We start from the raw sequence: 20743 nt of genomic DNA, 5'->3' as shown, positions 1-20743 counted from the left end.
TGAGCACTGATTAACATGTTACCAAAAAGTTAAAAAAAATGTTACCAAAAGTTAAATATATATTGTGCAAATTAATACAAAATAAAAACATTTAGATGTACTATTTCACTGTTAGTCATGTTATTATTTATTTAAAAAAATAAAAACTGAGTTTGTTGTGTGTGTCATGTTTGTGTGTCTGGGGCGCACCCCAAATGAATGTCAGTGGGTGCGTCCGAAATCGCATACTCACTTAGTAGGTAATTTCAAAGGCCCTGTCCCAAATGGCACACTCCGGACTTATGGACTTCATCAGGGTCCACACTTTTGATGACATCATGTAGTGCAGACCTTAGGGACCCTTTACGCGAGTAGAAGAGGGCACACCGGAGTCATATTTTGGGACAGACTCGAGCAATTAAAGCAAAAATAAACGTACTGGCCTGTGTTTAGGCAACTTTAGTGTGCGTGTGTGCGAGTGTGTGTGTGTGTGTGTGTGTGTGTGTGAATGATTAGTTCATTACTGATATAAACCCACATTATACTCAAATTTACAGATTCATAGTACATTTTTCATGCTTTAACAGTTTGATTTCAAAATTAACATTTTCAAAAAAGTTTAGCACTAGTCGCCACTGCTATAGCAGTTAACTAAAGTGTAATTTACAACATTTTAGCAATTTACCTTAGTAAATGTTATAGAATACTATGTATATTATATTGATGATTCTATACAATGGTAGAGTACTTTAATTTACTGCAGTTTACTAAAGTAAGTAGGCCTACAATATTTGTGGTGACTGGTGTTTTTAAAGATTTCATTGAATGGACACATTCTGCCAAGCAATGTATTTTCCTACAGGGTAGTAAAATTATATAAAACAACTCCTGTTAAATAGACATAAGGAAAGAATACCTAAAATGGACAAAACAAGCAATAAAATACACTAAAACAATTAAAACTCATGATATTTGTTAGTGTTTATAAATTTTTCTAGTTATGCCAGGCTGTAGAATATTATTTGTAAAAAATTGATGGGCCTTCCTTGATATTGTTGTGGACAAAAGATTGATGAGATTCACTGCAGTGTCTCGTTAACGCCACCTTTTGGCCAGCTAGAGCAGTGCAGTACCAATGATGCTCTTAGGTTGCACGAGAGCTGCGCTGTAATTGGTTCGCTGTCAGGCTCTCATGTGTAGTCGGACACTTTCTTCTTTCTGCATGCGTGTGTGTGATGTTAAGGGACCGCCACTGTTCATCCACTTCAATAAAACCTAAAACCCATATTCCGGTGAAGGGTTTGTAGTAGAGGATTTGTTATCTGCTTCTATTTTGTTTATTTTGCACAATGACAATAAGGTCAGACCGAGACCATGGTCAACATTATCGGCCACGGATGGCCTGCCTAAAAAAGGTAAGTTTTCTTCTGAAGGCATTGTAAAAATATAGTGTTTAGTGTGATGGTTAGTTTATTGATCATAACCCACTATTCAAGACTTTATACTTTAAATGTAGCTCTGTTTCTGTTTTCATTTTATTTACTATGTAACAAAATCTCTTTACAGTTTTTTATACATTTAAATAATTTTATAATTGGTATGTAAAATAACGCTATAATAATATTATTGCCATATGTCTATAAACTGGAAGCTGCCCATTTTATCCTAACATTCACTGAGAATTGAAGCGTTCTTTCCATTTTTATTTCATTTCTTCAGATCTCTTTATTTTGTCTCTCCATGGAGAGAGATTCATTAAGATTCACTCTAGAAGAGCTTTCTTACATCAAAGCCAATTAGCCTGGCATCAAGCCACATCTGACAGCTTGGCCTCATGTTTCACTCTTACAAAGTTCAAAGGCCATATATGATGCCATAGACCAAGTTGTGAGCCAGATTGCCACTTTTAGTGCCGACTGCAAATATGCATATACTGTAAGTCTAGTTTCATTATAGGGTGCACATGGAGTTTACTCAATGCATTCATTCGAGGCTTTAATTCAGTGGTTCCCAACTTTTTTCACTTCAAGTTGCCCACCCCCACTCACTCAATTTCTTCCACATAAAAATAAATAGAACTTGGAATGACTAGACAGATGTATATTTGCTACTAAAATGGCCAAACAAATAAGAAACATCTTGATTTTTAGCTTATTGTACTGCTTGTTTTGTTCAATTTTTATAATTTTAAGTCATCTTGAGGCCCCCTTGGAAATCTGCTGCGGCCCCCCTGTGGGCCCCGGGCCCCTGGTTGGAAACACTTTAATTTACATAGATTGCATGGTCCTTCTGTAAACCATGCAGGTAGCCAAAAGTAGATTTTAATATATACCTTGTTTCCTGAATGTCTCAGGTGGAGACCATAGTGGTTCAGATGCAGGACCCAACAAATGGAGTTAAAAAATCAGAACAGAAGCTAAATGTAACAACAATTCCTCATGCAATGGCTGGTAAGTTTGTGCATTTATAAAACACTTAATGCAGGTGATAGAGTCATACACAGCAAGCAATTTTGCATTTAAAAGACTTCTAAAAGCCATCCAAGACTCCTAACACAGCCCAGACTTCTATACTGTTAAAAGTGAAAGTTGGTCCTACTTTAAAAATTACTTGATAACACTTAATCAGTTCTCAATTTAAGTGAACCATTTAAGGTGATAACAATACTTTAATTTGTAACATCTAAAAAATTTGTGAGAACATTTAGAAAAAATGTGAAAAAATTACATTTTTCACGTTACCAGTTTTTTTACAGTATAGGAAAAAAACACCACAACATTTGTGCTGTCAGTGAAAATTAAATAGACATCTAACTAACCTAGATGGTTAAAATTATAGCTATTGCTTGCAGGAAACTAAAAAGCTAAATTAATGAGATGTGTTTGGTTGGGGAGCAGTGGCGGCTGCTGACTGCTCTTCCGAGGGGCGCAAATTCAAAATATGTGTTCGGAGTGTCATGTGTGTTGCTCGTGTTTTCAAAATATGTGTTTGTTGCGTCATGTGAACCACATGCATCACGCATCTTGTCAAAACAAGTGCCTGCCGCACACGCATCAAAACCATTTACGATAAAAGAGACGCACACGTTCACAAAATACACGCAAGACACTCCCTTACACTAAACTCTGATTACACATGAGATTATGCAAGTATCTGGCAAACACGAGCATCATCATAAACCCTTTAGACGCGTCTGCAGCAGGCACTTATTTTGAAAAAACACCTGATGCACAAGGATCACTTGACGCGGCGAACACATATTTTAAAATGAGGAACCACACACATGACAGGCTACATACATGTTGTGACGAACTTCGCATCGTGCACCCTCGAAAAGAAGTCACCGGCTGCCACTGTTAGGGAGATATCTCAAATGTGTATATTGTGGCACTGCAGGACCAGGATTGGTGAAACACTGCTATAGCTTATAAGATGTTACCTACAGAGAAAAGCTTTGTGCTGCTGGTGACCGTAATCTGATGGTCCTGGCTATATACAGCAGCCTTCAATTGGATGAAAACTTTGCTACTTTAGGTTCTGTAATCTCTGTAAGGACTGTTGGCAAATCACAGTTAGTAAATAAAAAAAATAGTGAGCAACTTTTCATAGAAAGGCTTGCAATTTATAGCAGTATTCACATGCACAAAATGCATGAACATTGTTATTTAATATTCAAACATACACTAAAATCCTTTTTCGCCTTTTTGCTTGTCTCACAGGTGAGGACATCCTTGCGTGGATAGCCAACTATATGAAGACAAACAATGAAGGTACAGAAAATGTAGTGTTTGAAATTTTTTTAATAAATCTAATACAGTTTAACTCTTAAATACACAAAAATACTTTATTCTGTACAATAATAAGCTTTGATTTCCTGTGCCAGAGGCTCAAGCATTTGGCACAATGTTAGTGGCATATGGGTACATCTACCCTCTCCAGGACCACAAAAAACTTGTACTTAAACCAGATAGCAGTTTGTACCGCTTTCAGGTAATTGTGTTAAGAAATCCTGTATTTTCAAAAAATTGTTTAAAAGGGGACAAAGTAATCTGGTGACATTTTTTCTCTGCGTAGACCCCTTATTTCTGGCCTGTGCAGAAATGGAAGGCTGAAGACACCGATTACGGTGTGTATTCTGCATATTCACACATTTTGTTATAGACTGAAAAAATTACAGGTTACCTAAATAATATAAGAGAATGTATCAAATATAAACAATTTATAATGATTTTACACATTTAATGCCATATTATATCCCCTAAAAAACATTTTCTCACACTAAAGCAATCTATCTTGCAAAGAGAAACATTCGCAAAAAGGGAGTACTTGATGCCTACGAACAGGTACGACAAAACTATTCATATTAATATTCACATATATCACAATATACAATGTCATTATACCGCAATGTGTACTTACACAGGAGGAATACAACAAACTTCACAAATGGATGAACCACAAATGGGATTTTATTGTAATGCAAGCTAAAGAGCAGTACCAGTGAGTCTATATGCTGTTACGTAACACTTAATTACATTAGGTTACACTTTTCGTATCTATCATTTATATTTGTAACATTTTCTGATCCAAATAAATCCACTACTGTAATTCCTAATCATGTTGATATACTTTGAGGTTAAATAAGTAGATATGATAATACGCTAAGTACTTGCTTTGTTTTATTTCGTTCTGCCTTTCAAGTGCTGGGAAGGAACGTAAGAAGCCAGACAGAGTGGTGTTTGACTGTCAAGAGAGAGCTTACTGGATTGTCCACAAACCTCCGGTAAACAGCTGACAAATGCTGCCAGTTTTTGTTGAGGTTAGCTCTGCCCTAGATGTTGCTCTAACCAAACCCATGCTACATTTTTTACTTCTTTTACCTAACAGCCACAGACTCACAGCGCCATGGATTATGGCATGGATCGTCATATCGATCCTAATGCAGAGGAGGTAATTGGTAAGTTTACATGCGATATGCGTACAATCACAAAAGCATGATGTTGGGGGACCTGTGCATAGATCAGACAGACAAGACAGTTGGCAGGACTACTAAATGCACTGTGGTTCATGAGGGGTTAACTATAGAGCCGATTAGCAGTGTGTCTTTCTCAGTCCTGGGATGTCCATGTAGATCTGCTCACAATCTTCTTTGCTGTATAAGAGGATCCTGCTGATCTTTCAAGGAGGTCCCTCCCACCCACTTACACACCCTGTCCCCTTCTGGGCAGCCTGTTATTGGGTGAACTACTGCGTTATATCTTTTGCCACCTAACCCAAAAGACCCTTCACTTTTTTATTTAATATCCGTGAACATGATTAGCGAATTCCAGTGTCTGGATGGTGAAAACAGCATCTCCCATCCTATTCTTAATATTATAAATGGTGCTTTTCCATTGTATAGTACCCCACGGTTTAGTTTGGGTCAGGTCGGGTCAGCTCACCTCACTTTGGCTTAGTTATCTTTTCTATTGAGTTTAGTATCACTTCAGAGTGGGAGTGATTATAGGCGTGTCATTAAATTTGTGCTGCATACTGCTGTGACATCATACAAGTGAGAGCGCCTTATTTATTTCTCAGTCCGCCACAAAATTAAAATTGACCACCACATATAGATGTTTGCACATGGCGTTTATAACTACCTCTGTCTCACATGGCATCTTCTTTACAAACACCCGTGGGGTCAGTCGACGCACACCACTGAGCCTCATTTATGTTGCATTTAAGCATATATGCGGATGTGCACGTCGCAAATGTGCGGCTACAAACTGCAAGTCTGGAAAAAAACTGTTATGGTATTTCTGATTCTCAACCTGTGGATGTTTTCATCGCTAAAAGGGAGTTTAGGAACTTTCAGCAAAGCACAGATTACAACAGGTTTAGTTGAGACAGCGCAAGCTAGCATGAAGGTAAAGCTAATCTTTACATTATAGCGATGACGCTGGTAGATGACGATTCTCTCAGACCAATAAGTGATCTACAGTGTTTTCACGTCACGTTTTTGGAACTTGGAACCCGACCGATGTGGTACTAAAAAAAGTATTGTGTACTACGTACTGCACCCAGTGGAAAAGCCCCCAAAAGTAAGCTGACCTGACCCAAACCGTAGGGTACTATGCAGTTAAAAAGTGCCACAAGCTTCGCCTCTGTTATTGTGTAATAGCGACCTCTAGTGTTGAAAATTTACATATTGTGGCTTTAAAGGTGCAGTGTGTAAATTTTAGGGGCATCTCAGTCCACTGCTCACTCTTGCTTTCGAAACACATAGAGAAGCTACGGTAGCCGCCACCAGACAAACATGTCATTGTTGGAGACAACTTAGTAAAAAGTTTGTCTGTTAAGGGCTTCTGTAGAAACATGGCTGCATAAAATGGCGACTTCCATGTAAGGGGATGTAGATAAAAACGTCTCATTCTAAGGTAATAAATTACCTTTATACACCCCTGATAATTTAGCTTTGTATATTATTTAGCATTTCTGTCAAGAGATCCTTCTAGAGATTGCACAATGCACCTTTAATGACAAATATAGTATGTGATGATAACCAATGTTATGTAATCCAGTTAAAATATGTGTAACCTCCTCTTTTCTGTTTTTCTCCTATTCTTACAGATTTCCTATCCATACATCTGCTTTTGGTTTTCAAAAGTCCTATACACACACTTAAGATCACACACTATACATTCAAGCCTTGAATACCACCCAACACTCAGTTAAACTCAGTTTGTATCATATTTCTTTTTGTACGTTGCCCACATTATTTTAGACCATTATGTTGAACACCCATTAAATTCATTATATCAATAAAGTGTAGGTGCCTAGGGTTGTGTGTAATTGTGTTTGCCAGGATAGTATGTAGATATTGCTTGTGTTTGGCAAGGTAGATGGAGTGTAGGTAAATGCTTTCAGCAATATTTCATCATGGTTTCTGATAATACGTAACAGGATGCTGTTTTTTTACATTTCAGAAAAAAACCTACGATTACTACAGAAGAATTGTAAGTGGCATCACATTGGCACAAACATGACATTTTAAAATGTTTTCATTTTGTTTAACGGGCTTTGTATTTGATCTTATATTTTAGATCATCTACACACAGCAAGCCATCATGAGGTCAAGGGTCAAGTCTTCAGTGTCTCTTGGAGCGTAAGTTTAAACAGTAAATACAGATTTTACAATTTTCCAAAAGTATGTTTTGGTGGGCTTCGTTCTAAAGAACTATTACTTTGCATTCAGCATTGTCAAGTACATAACAACATACAAGAACCACGACCCCTTCCTGGTCCCCTGTCTTCCGAGCAACCCCTGGCAAACTGATGATGACACATACTGGGAGCTAAACATGCCGAAGTAAGATCTTCCTGAGAGCTGAATTGTGCATGTGTTGATGCTTTACTTTCTATATTTGTCAACACATAGGTGTCTTTAAATACTGTGTACTTAGATCATGAAAAAGCATTTAAAAAACTCTTTTTGAAAATATGCTAATTTTCCAGCTCCCCTACAGTTAAACATTTAATTTTTACCGTTTTGGAATCCATTCAGCTGATCTCCGGGTCTGGCGGTACCACCTTTAGCATAGCTTAGCATAATCCATTGAATCTGATTAGACCATTAGCATCGCGCTAAAAATAAACAAAGATCAATAAAATCAAGTAAAAATCAAATGTTTAAATCTAGGAGAGCTGAAATGAGCATATTTTCAACAAAAGTGGAGTGTTCCTTTAAGAATATTGCACTTGTTGTTGTGCACATATACATGTCTGGTTAGGTGTAAGGTTATGGACAAGAGTGTAACAAGTGTGAATATGATATAAATTAACAACATGTATGCACACAAAAGGTATATTGTGCCTATGCCTAATGACATCTAATATAAAGTGGGCTGTTCATATTATATTTTTCCAGTGTTGAAGTTCCCACAAAGATGAGAGTTGAGCGTTGGTCCTTCAGTTTTTTTGAGTTGCTCAGTGACCCACGGGGCCGTGCAGACTTCAAGGTCTTCCTAAAGAAAGAATTTAGTGGTTTGTGAACAATCATTAAATGGTTTCACTAACTGTATATGAGAAAAAGCAACGTTGGTTATTAAATATGTTTCTAATTTTCAACTTAGGTGAGAATATGGCTTTCTGGGAAGCTGCTGAGGAGATGAAATGGGGAGCAGCATCTTCTATGTCAGAAAAGGCAGAGAGTACTTTTAAGTGAGAAGCACATTGTTTTAAAATGATTAATTCTCTGTATAGCTTTAGATGCGTTTTGTTGCATTATCTTTCATTTTGCAGAACGTTTTTGGCCCCAGGAGCTCCGCGCTGGATCAACATTGATGGCAGGACTATGGGTATTACAGTGAAAGGTTTAGAGCATCCTCACCGCTATGTGCTGGATGCTGCGCAGAACCACATCTTCATGCTCATGAAAAAGGTCAAAAATAGTCACCCCGATCTGAGGTTTAAAACACAAATCTGACCGTTTCACATTTACATTTATGTGTAATGGAACTCACTACCTTTGCACTAATAATGCAGTGCTCTACCAAATATGCTACATAATCTATATGCTAACTAATTCAACACTTTTTTTTATTATAGGGAAACTCCACTTTTTGTGGGGGTATGCTCATTTTCCAGCTCCCCTGGAGTTAAACATTTGAGTTTGCAGTTTTGGAGTCCATTCAGCTGATCTCCGTGTCTGGCGCTGGCACTTTTAGCATAGCTTAGCATAATCCATTAAATCTGGTTAGACCATTAGCATCACGCTAAAAAATAGCTAAGGAGTTTGGATATTTTTCCTATTTTAAACTTAATGTAAAGCCTACATAGAATAAACAAACAAACTCCTCAGTCCCATAATCATCTTTTTTCATAGTTATTTATTCACAATCCAACCATAATAAAATAACACATAAATAGGCTTCTTTGGTAGCAAGTGCATGTGGGTATATTAAAATGGGCAAACACTTTTAAGTACCTCACAAGTGGATTTAGAAACACATTGGGTTTATATATTATATCTAAAGCCTCAAAACAGTGACATAGGCCAGCTCCTAAAACAGAGCCAGAAATCACCATTAATCTTACACCCAACATTTAACAATAAAAACACATCATCCATAAATACATGCATTACCCAAATATCAAATACACTACAATACATTTAAATACATGCACTACTTAAATACCGAATACAATACAATACAATACATTTAAATACATCAAAGCACAAAAACATTTACAAAACACCGTAACAATGCACTATAGCTACACATCACATACCTGGCAGCAGCTACAACAAATGTCTCATCGCACAGGTACAACCCTTCATCATTGCCTGCATGACATATCCAAATATACGCAATTACACCACATGTCATGCATTTTAAAAAACATTACCTTACATATTAAAATTCACTATACCTTAAATAAGGAAGAACAGCCACCAAACGGCGTTGTCTACTCGGCGTCGTTTACTCGCGTGCACGCCGCCATTACAACTCCATTCATAAAACACTCCATGCTTACTACCGTAATCCCCCTATATAATTGGACTACCGTAAATACATATGGGAATACCCTTATTTACCGTAAATGCATTACAGCGGTCACGACCATTACATTCACCCCCCCACCAATCGATCATCGTCCCGATGATCCTTTAATTCATTTTTTTTGACCACACATAAAAAACACTTTAATAACCCTTTATAATTTAAGTGCCATTAATCACCCCGTGCTCCCAACATCCCCATCATTAGACACTACTGACCTAGGTAAATGAAATGGATTAGAATGCCTTCCTGCTGTTTGCCTACTAGACCGCCGCAACTGCATTTCAGGTATTTGAACCACATCAAAATGTTGGGGCTCTTCTACATCCTCCAAGTCCAGATTGGATTCACTGCATAATCCAAGTTTCAATTGACTCCCCTCCCCCAATAGTGGTTCAGGTGGAACCCTCCTAACAACCCATGCTTCATCTGAATCACTATCAGAGACTGCACCACTGCAGCTCTCCATATCCTGGTCACGTGACCCTACTACCGCTGGACCACAAGGTCTTAATTCTGTTCTATGCACATTTTTAGGTGGGCCAGACCCATCCACCGGAACAACTGTATACACAGCTTTAGTATCATCTGGCCGAGCCATCACCTTAAAAGGGCTAGGCATCCACACATCCTGAATCTTGTGTCTTCCTGCAAAACTATGGTTCCTACGATAAACCAACTGACCCACCTGTAAAGAACTCTGCAACGAAGGTGGACCAACCTGTCTTCTCCTTACTTCAGCAGCATGCTCCATCTGTTCCCTTGCTTTTTGATAAGCCTCCTTAATTCGCTCCTGATGCCCCACCACCCACTCATCAACTGTCTCACCAAAATCTGTCTGGGTTACCCCAAACAAAATATCAACTGGTAACTTTGGCGGCTGCCCAAACACCAAAAAATATGGACTATAGCCAGTGCTCGCATGCTCAGTTGTATTGTAAGCAAAAACTACTTCCGGTAAATATTCTACCCATCTCCTTTTCTTTAATGGTGAAAGAGTTCGCAACAAATTATGCAGAGTACGGTTGAACCTCTCGCACTGGCCATTGCCTTGCGGATGGTAAGGAGTAGTTCGACTCTGCTTAATCCCATACATCTTACATAAGTTCCGAACAACCTCTGCCTCAAAACACCTCCCCTGATCTGAATGAATTCGTTGGGGAACTCCATACTTATGGATCCACTCCCGCACCAACGATTTTGTTACCGTAACTGCTTTCTGATCACGGGTAGGTACTGCAACCACAAATTTTGAAAACACATCAGTGAAAATCAAAACATTCTCCTTACCATCACTAGAAGGTTCCAAAACTGTAAAATCCATAGCTACCACTTCAAATGGTCTTCTAGCTAATAAATTACCAGTTTCAGTTACCAGTTTTGGCACAGGAGCTTTTGCCACAATACATCTCTCACACTGCCTACAATAAGCCTCAATGTCTTGAAACATGCCTGGCCAATAGCATCTGGCTCTAACCAACTTAAAGGTGCGTTCTACACCCTGATGTCCGTGTTCATCATGTAGCCCTCGAAGAACTTTCTCCCTCAAATTCTGCGGTAAGAGCACCTGTTTAATTTGGCCCTGTCTTGTATCCACAAATCGACGATACAACACTCCCTTCTCCTCTACCAATCTCTCCCACTGCCGAAGAAGTTCCAAGGTCTTACCATCTTCCTTCCCCCTTGCAAATCTGTCTGGTTTAACTTGCTGACTCCAATACACACAAAACCTTGCAATAATAGGATCAGCCTGCTGTTGAGCTGCCCAAACCTCTGGTGAAAACACTGGGAAACTCCATGTTGTTGTCTGCTCATTAACCATCACTATATGCTCCTTTTCCTCAATTTGATTAGAAATACTTTGCGCAATAGCAGAAACTACCGGGGTCTGACGTGACAATGCATCGGCAGCCGAATTCTGGCGCCCTGGCCTGTACTGAACTTCAAAATCAAATCTAGCCAAATCTGAGACCCATCTTTGCTCAATAGCCCCAAATTTGGCAGTCTGCAGATGACTCAGCGGGTTATTATCTGTAACTACAATAAATTTGTGACCTAGCAAATAGTCACGAAACTTATCGGTAATTGCCCACTTCAGTGCCAAAAGCTCTAATTTCATGGCACTATAATTCTCCATATTTCGCTCAGATGGTCTCAACCCACGACTTGCATATGCAATTGGTCTCCTTCCACCTTTCCCCTCTTGGGACAAAATTGCTCCCAAGCCGCGATGACTAGCATCAATCTCCAAATAAAATGGCCTTGTAAAATCTGCATATCCAAGCACAGGAGCAGTCACTAATTTTTCTTTTAATGACTGAAAAGCAGTCTCACACTCGGAACTCCAACGTTCAGAAAGGGGCACTCTTATTGTCCTTGCTTTACCTGCCTTAGGTGTCATTAATGCTGCAAGGCCATGCAGGGGGGCTGCCAACTGCGAAAAATGCTTCACGAATCGCCTATAATACCCAGCAAAACCTAAAAAAGATCTAAGTTCTGCTACTGTACTTGGTCGTGGCCACTGGGCCACTACCCGAGTCTTTTCAGGGTCTGTTGCAACCCCCTCAGCAGATATTACATGTCCCAGGTATGACACCTGGCGCTGGAAAAGCGAGCATTTACTCCATTTTACTTTTAAACCACACTCACGAAAACGTGTAAGCACTAACCCCAGACGACTTAGGTGTTGTTCAAAAGATGATGAGAACACAACCACATCATCTAAATATAAGAGCAAAGACTGAAAATGTTGGTCCCCTAAAATTCTCTCCATAAGTCGCTGAAATGTTCCTGGCGCATTACAAAGTCCAAATGGCATACGGTTAAATTGGTATAAACCAAACGGAGTACAAAAAGCAGTCTTTTGTCTGTCTTTCTCTGCCACTTCCACCTGATTATAACCACTAGCGAGGTCCAAGGTTGAAAACCACTGGGCCCCGCTAAGGGCATCCAGCGACTCTTCTATCCTAGGAAGTGGATAAGCATCTTTTCTCGTTTTCAGGTTCAGCTGCCTATAGTCAACACACATGCGCATATTGCCATCTTTTTTCTTAACAATAACCAAAGGTGATGAATAAGGACTACAGCTCTCACTAATAACCCCCTGCTCTAAAAGTTGTCTAATATGAGCTTTTACCTCTTCATACTGGCTAGGGGGAAGACGACGATATTGCTGACGAATCGGCACATCATCAGAACTGGGATCTCATGCTGTATAAGTGACGTGCACCCTAGATCATCATCATTGAAAGCAAACACATCGGCATACTCATTTAGTAATGCTTTAACCTGAGCTACCTGATGACTTTCTAACAAAGAACATTCAAAAGGAAAATCATGTGAAAAAATGGGCCCAGCCTCTTGACTCAAAACCAAGGCTTCCTCTGAACCTAATGAGATTTGAACCTCCCCAGGGCCTATATTCTGAAAAGAAACAGATTTTAAACCCCCTGCTACTACCTCAGCTGCATGCAGTCGGGCCAGTCGTGTATGAGGGGCCAAGCTGATATCTAACGCACTAGCATTTATGATCAGAACAGCTAGTTGGCCACCCTGGACCTTTACCAACCCAGGGGACACCATAAGTGCCCCAGGTAAAGCCCCTTCATCCACCTCTAGGCCTTCTACCAACACATTGTAATCTGAATTATAAGTATTCTGAAACCCTGTAGCAGGGACCAAACACATAGAACCTGCAGGTATTAGTATAGGTAAGGGTGCCATCACTTTTGCAAAACCTTGACACACTTGAGGACATTGTTCTGGTGGCATTAAATTAAGAGGACCTGACAAAATTTCACTGCAATCCTTTATTATGTTCATGCCCACTAATCCTGGCACATTTTTCCTTTTCACTTTTGTTACAGGATCTGTTGGATCTTTCACCACCAAAACACCACATTTTGGCAAAATCTTCCCCATAATCTTAACATCAAGTTCTAGATACCCCAAATATGGTATAGAAAGGCCATTTGCTGCCTTTAAAGTGAGCCACCCACACTCTTGTAGAACATCCTTTCCTTTACACTCAAAATGTTCCTTAAAAAAACTCTCCGTTATAAGGGTCACCATAGAGCCTGTATCTATCATGGATGGAACACATACTCCCCCCATAAACACATCCATAACTGGGGTAGGCCCTGTAAGAGCATTAAATACCTTTTCACATGAAATGATAGGATCAACTGAGCCCAAATATTCCCCTCCCGTAGTCTGGCTCTTAACTACAGAAGGAATTAGTTTCCCTGTTGCACATTCACTGGAGCCACTGCCCCCCTAGGTACCTCAGAAGGTGCGGCCTGGCGACCATTATCACTAATAATGTTTGTATCTGAACAAAATCTGGCTATATGCCCTATTCCTTGACATCTAAAGCAAATAGGTCTTCCATTTGCATCATACCTGGGTTCCTGTCTTAACCTACGTCCCCGTCTCCCCTCAAGATTTTGCAATCGGGATACCTGTTGTACAAGCCCCTCTAATTTCTCCTCCTGTTTCCTCATGGCATCCCTAAGCTCAAGAAGAAGAGGATCAGGGTTAACAGGGGTACTTGTTGTGCTTGCAATGCCAGCACATTCAACTATTGCACTTTCTGGGGCTAAGCCACAGGAAACTCTATCAGGTACATTATCTTCTTCCCAAAACAGCATAGCTTCTCTCCGCAAAACAGAAAACTTAATATTTGGATCTTGTCTAATCAATCGTTTTAATTCTCTACGGAGTGAAGAGTCCCTTACGTTTTCTGCAAACTGATTTCTTATTGTCTGTTCCCCACATAATTCCACTCCTTCATTACAACGATTTATATCCCCTGCCAAAGAGAGCAATGAATGAGAAAATTCCCGCAACCCCTCACCTGCCTTTTGTTTTCGATCAAAGAAACGCTTTTGAGATGCAGTCAATGAATAAGGATGGCCATAAGCCTCCTTTAAAGCTTCTAGAATCAATGCAGGGCTCCTACGTATTTCTGCTGAACTATATCTTATCTCTTGTTTTGCTCCCCCCTCCAAATGATCATACAGAAATGCTGCCTGCTCTCTTTCTTTGTATTGTCTATAGGTCATAAAATTTTGCACTTCATCAACCCAGTCATAATAAAAAAACAGTACCTGGATTACCAGAAAACCGTAAAAAAATTTTTGTCTTTAGGCATATAAATCACTTCAACAGATGTTGTAATTTTACTTGAGGCGGCAGCGGAGGCAGTGGAGGCAGCAGAATCATCATCATCATCATCATCATCATTTAGTTTTATTTGAGCATCTAATACATAAAATCAACAAAATAACAAATTTCATTACAATACAAATAAAAAAAAGAAAGACAAAAAAAGAGAGAAATAAAGAAAAAAATAGAAAGAAATAAAGAAAAAATAGAAATGATGCTCAAAAGGGGTAGGTAGAAGCTTAAGCTTATTAACACCTACCCCCTTTTATACCATTAAGCCGCAATTACATTTATTAACCAATAAGACAGTCGTCACATGTTTATGCTATCCTGTTCCAGTGACTGTACAATCAACAATAATTGCTCACAATACTTCTATTAAGACATGAAAGAAAAGAAAAAAAACTCTTCAATAAGTACAAAAAAGATAGAGAAAGAAAACATTGCCTGTAACAAATAGTCACTAATCTAGCTCTATAACGTATTCCACTTCCACCCTAAGACCATTCTTCCGTCCTATACTTAGACAATATTATTTGTTTATACTTTGCTTTAAATTGATGAATGGATGGGCACTGCTTAAGGTGGGAGCTCAGGGTATTCCAGAGTCTGGCACCACACACAGACACACACATACTTTTTCTTGTCGTTCTAAAAGAAGGTACTTTAAAATGGGCATAACCTCTCAGATTGTAACAGCTATCCCTTTCTGTGAATAATTTTTGAATATTTGCTGGTAAAAGAACCCGATTTGCTTTATATCCTAATTGCACAATATAAAAATCAATTAAGTCCATAAATTTAAGCATGTTACTTTGTAAAAACAAAATATTTGTATGTTCTTGATAACCTGCCTTATGAATAACTCTGACTGCACGTTTCTGGAGTATTACCAGGGAATGTAGGGAACTCTTATAATTAATTCCCCAAACCTCAATTCCATAAGTTAAATATGACAAAATAAGACTGGAATACAATATATATAGCGCCTTATAATTTAAATAATACTTTACTTTATTTATAATTGCAATATTTTTTGATATTTTTCTTTGTATGTGTCCAATGTGTGATTTCCAGCTCAATTTACTATCTATCGTGATTCCCAAAAAATTTATTTCTGTTACTTTTTCTATTCTAATACCAGTTATGCTTATCAGTAATTCAGGATTTTTCTTGTATTGGCCAAACATAATCATCTTTGTTTTATCTAAATTGAGTGACAATTTATTCCAGTCCAGCCATGTTTTAAGCTTAGCTAATTCCTGATTTACATCCTTTATAAGTTTATTATAATTATCATTAGAATAGAATAAGTTGGTATCATCAGCAAATAGCACCATTTTTAATAGATCTGATACTTTAAATATGTCGTTAATATATAAATTAAATAGCAAGGGAGCCAATATAGACCCTTGAGGCAGCCCACAAACAATGCTCATACATTCTGATTCATCGTCCCCCATTTTAACAAATTGTTGTCTCTCATTTAAATAACTTTTAATCCAGTTCCCCGCTATTCCCCGAATACCATATTTTTCTGCTTTTTGAGCAAGAATAGAATGATTGATGGTATCGAATGCTTTTCTTAGGTCTATAAAGATTCCCACAGCATATTTTTTATTGTCAACAGCACTAGTGATTTCTTCCACAGCATCAATAATAGCCATAGTTGTCGATCTTTTGGATCTAAATCCGTATTGCCCTTCATTAATTAACTCATGTTTCTCAATAAATGTATCCAATCTATTGTAGAACATTTTCTCTAATATTTTTGAAAATTGTGGCAGCAGAGAGACAGGCCTATAATTTGTGAATATATGTTTACTTCCATCTTTAAATAGTGGTAACACTTTTGCTATTTTCATTTTTTCTGGAAAAATTCCAGTTTGGAATGAGACATTACATATATGTGTTAAGGGTTTTACAATATTATTGATTATTACTTTTATTAATCTCATATTTATGTCCAAATAATCCATAGAGGATTTATTGTTAAATTTATTCACAATATTTCAGAATCAGGCATATCTGCATCTGAAGGGGAATGTGAAGTCTCCAAAGGATCTGATGTTGCTGCTTGTTGTAACTGAGCAGTCAATGCTTAGTCCGTTGTCGAAGTTCATCCATTGCAGCTTTTTCCTTAGCCAGCCTGTCCCGCAATGCTACAAGTTCTTGCTCCATTGTTTTAATGTCAATCACACTATAACAGCTTTTATGTCCCCCGCCGTTCTACTGAAATTCCAGTTCTTCAGCCCACGTCACTGTTTTGAATGCTTAACCAACCCTACCACATCACTCGCTACCAATCAGAAAAAAAAATAATAAAAAAAAATAAATCCTGTTCGTTGACGCCAAAACTGTAAAGCCTACATAGAATAAACAAACAAACTCCTCAGTCCCATAATCATCTTTTTTCATAGTTATTTATTCACAATCCAACCATAATAAAATAACACATAAATAGGCTTCTTTGGTAGCAAGTGCATGTGGGTATATTAAAATGGGCAAACACTTTTAAGTACCTCACCAGTGGATTTAGAAACACATTGGGTTTATATATTATATCTAAAGCCTCAAAACAGTGACATAGGCCAGCTCCTAAAACAGAGCCAGAAATCACCATTAATCTTACACCCAACATTTAACAATAAAAACACATCATCCATAAATACATGCATTACCCAAATATCAAATACACTACAATACATTTAAATACATGCATTACTTAAATACCGAATACAATACAATACAATACATTTAAATACATCAAAGCACAAAAACATTTACAAAACACCGTAACAATGCACTATAGCTACACATCACATACCTGGCAGCAGCTACAACAAATGTCTCATCGCACAGGTACAACCCTTCATCATTGCCTGCATGACATATCCAAATATACGCAATTACACCACATGTCATGCATTTTAAAAAACATTACCTTACATATTAAAATTCACTATACCTTAAATAAGGAAGAACAGCCACCAAACGGCGTTGTCTACTCGGCGTCGTTTACTCGCGTGCACGCCGCCATTACAACTCCATTCATAAAACACTCCATGCTTACTACCGTAATCCCCCTATATAATTGGACTACCGTAAATACATATGGGAATACCCTTATTTACCGTAAATGCATTACAGCGGTCACGACCATTACATTAAGTTACATCGTGTACTAAGATCGGCGGGAAAATAAAAGTTATGATTTTCTAGGCAGATATGGCTAGAATGAGATACTCTCATTCTGACGTAATAATCAAGGACTTTGCTGCTGTAACATGGCTGCTTCAGGCCCAATAATATTACGCAGCAGCCGAAAATAGTCCCCTGCTATTGAAAGTAATCAAGGTTTTCCGTCAGTCTTGGTACACGATGTAACTACAGAAGAGTCAAGTTTTAAATAGGAAACATATCCAAACTCTTTGGTTATTTTTGAGCGCCATGCTAATGGTCTAATCAGATTCAATGGATTGTGCTAAGCTATGCTAAAAGTGGTACCGCCAGACCCGGAGATCAGCTGAATGGATTCCAAAAAGGTGAAAATCGGGTGTTTGGCTCTGGGGGAGCTGGAAGATGAGCATATTTTCAAGAAACGTGGAGTGTCCCAATGCACCCTATACATTTAGATGTAGATAGCCCTTAAATGCTATGTTTTCTCGTTTAGGATACATTTTATCGCTACTTAAAGTCGCCAGTTTACAAGGAAATTCAAAAGAAGGCCATTTCACCAGCACCACACAATTTTACGTAAGTCCGTTTTACCATCTTAATGATGTAAATGCTAGTGACACTAAAAGTCACATTGAACAAGAAAATTCATTTTTAAAGTTATATAAATGCCTCTTATTCTTCTTTCAGTGATGCGCAACTGCAGCAGAACAGCAGGAACCGCAGGAGCAGCATCCACCCAATCATTACCTGGCAACAGGAACAGGAAGAGAAAGCAAAGGCAGCAGCCGCAGCTGGACCGGTGGACATTAAAAAGCTGAAAGAGATGGCCAGCAAACTAGATCGCAAATAGAAGGTTGGAGGCTATGGGTCAGGACAGGACAACAGCGGTCTGTCTGGTTGTTTAACGTAGACCAGTACATAGGTTTCATTATCATTGGGTGAAGATCCAGTAGGCGTATAATAGAGTTAAGCTTATGAACTCTATTATGTAATTCTTGAATGAAATTTGCTGGCCACAAGTTAATATCAATGTAAATATGACTCTGAGAAAACGATGAGTGGTTTGACACACCTGGTGGTGTGTATACATAAATGCTGAATAGCTTAAATGTTCTGTAATCTATTTCTACCTATTAATTTTGTAGTGGATGTTCTTAGTATAAATTATACATGTGGATAAATGTGATTGGCTTCTATTTTAGATTATATTGGTTTCCATTCATTCTATTGAATGAACACATTACTGCTGACCTGTATAGGAGTTATTCATTTATAATGCACATGTGTGCAATAGTCATGATGAATACTATATCAATCCTAAATATTTACATGCAATATTAAATCTTCTACAGTAAAAATTAATTTTTTCAAAAACTAAAGCTAGCATTACATTAGTTTCTATAATATATGGTGCTTACAGTGGCGTTCTTAACATAGAGGCATAGGTAGGCGGCTGCTTGGGGCCCCCTACCGCAGTCATATTAGGGGGATATAGTGAAAGATTAGTAACAACATTGGCTTTGATGCTATGTTAGTTCTTGTGCAGCATCAGATTTAAACTTTTTCTCCTTCATTTACTGTCCATGGCTGTTTTCGCCCCATTGATTTATTCTCTATTGCAGTGGTTCTCAAACTTTTTCAGCGTGTGGCCCCCCTTGTGTATGGCACATTCCTTCGCGGGCCCCCCAAAGAAAACTTATGACAAATTTTTTTTCTAAAACTCAACTTTTAATTAAGCAAAACATATTAAATGATACAAAGTAGTGCTGTTGGTTAGTAGCCTTATTTTTTTAGGTTTAATTGCAAAGAATTCATGATAAATTGTTTTTATTTTATAAAATGTTATAAAACTGGGGCCCCCCTGGCACTATCTCGCGGCCCCCAGTTTGAAAACCACTGCTCTATTGTGTTCTATCATGACTATTATTTTGTGTAGTGCTACACTTTGTGTGTTCTCTGCTCTCCATCTTCATTTTGGAGTAAAAAAAATGTCATTCTCTTTTAAAGATCGGACAGGGGGCCCCATACATACCTTCGCCTTGGGCCCCCAATTTGCTAAATCCACCACTGGTGCTTAAATCACAATGCTTGTAGTGGTGGGAAAGCTTTTTGAAATTATTGCCAAGCTACAATATATTATAAAGTCAAAATTAATGAGGTAAAACTATCCTTTCTAATGAATGTACATCCCAGTCAACACCCGAGATCTCACTTTTCGCATACCGCGACAACAGTGATTATATTTTGGATTATTGTGACAACATTAGAAGTATCTTGTGACTTTATGGTGACTTCACTGAGAGATCACATTGTTGACTGGGATGTTTAGGATCTCAATAAGATGGAATCAAATGTCTAGGTCTAACCGCATCAATATACAGTATTTACAGCAAACTGAATCATTCAATAAAGCAAAACGTCAACTGCGTACAAGTGATCAGCAAAGTAATGAGCAATATAGATGGTTTCATTGAACGCACACGCATTGCTGGATCATGGATATGGATCATTGCTGTGCGGATTGAGCAGCTACAGACAAGAATTTTAAGGATTTGCATACATTCATTTTACACAGTAACATTAGCTCAGTGTAATGGTTGATATGCTTTAGCTACGTCATTTATTTTGCTTGTTATTAAAAATAATCTACTCTAGAAGAACTCTGTTGTTATTGATTCAATGCAGAAGTTAAGTGTGCTCCACGAAAGATTTTTGTTTATGTTGTTGCCACTAAAATCCCTTTTACATTTACTACCATCTAAAGTATTGTGCACTAGTATGCAGTATTAACAGCTTCTTCAACCAACAACAAAACTTCAAATAGAAATGGAAAAAAGTCACCAAATGAATCTTAATGTGTTCATCCATAAAAAAGG

At 38.2% G+C, this 20743-nt stretch overlaps 1 protein-coding gene across 1 annotated transcript; it reads left to right on the top strand.

Moving 5' to 3' along the window:
- The first annotated feature begins 994 nt into the window (after nucleotides 1-994).
- Nucleotides 995-20710, top strand: rgs9a (regulator of G protein signaling 9a). The gene is made up of 17 exons (XM_055192730.2): nucleotides 995-1394; nucleotides 2333-2429; nucleotides 3699-3749; nucleotides 3863-3969; nucleotides 4054-4105; nucleotides 4264-4322; nucleotides 4403-4479; nucleotides 4681-4762; nucleotides 4867-4929; nucleotides 6945-6974; nucleotides 7062-7123; nucleotides 7214-7327; nucleotides 7886-8001; nucleotides 8091-8178; nucleotides 8260-8398; nucleotides 18361-18443; nucleotides 18555-20710. The coding sequence occupies exons 1-17, from the start codon at nucleotides 1329-1331 to the stop codon at nucleotides 18715-18717; spliced, it is 1449 nt and encodes a 482-aa protein (XP_055048705.2). The 5' UTR covers nucleotides 995-1328; the 3' UTR covers nucleotides 18718-20710.
- Nucleotides 20711-20743: the final 33 nt, after the last annotated feature.

This window comes from Misgurnus anguillicaudatus, chromosome 19 (assembly GCF_027580225.2).
Source record: "Misgurnus anguillicaudatus chromosome 19, ASM2758022v2, whole genome shotgun sequence".
NCBI classification, from domain to species: Eukaryota; Metazoa; Chordata; class Actinopteri; order Cypriniformes; family Cobitidae; genus Misgurnus; species Misgurnus anguillicaudatus.
The sequence above is the reverse complement of the archived record's forward strand: the minus strand, read 5'-3'. Positions and strand labels throughout refer to the sequence as shown.

Coding starts and splice junctions, on each gene's coding strand:
- rgs9a (XM_055192730.2), top strand. CDS start 1,329: ATGACAATAAGGTCAGACCGAGACCATGGTCAACATTATCGGCCACGG. Junction 3,750..3,862: donor TATGAAGACAAACAATGAAG/GTACAGAAAATG, acceptor TTCCTGTGCCAG/AGGCTCAAGCATTTGGCACA. Junction 7,124..7,213: donor TCTTCAGTGTCTCTTGGAGC/GTAAGTTTAAAC, acceptor CTTTGCATTCAG/CATTGTCAAGTACATAACAA.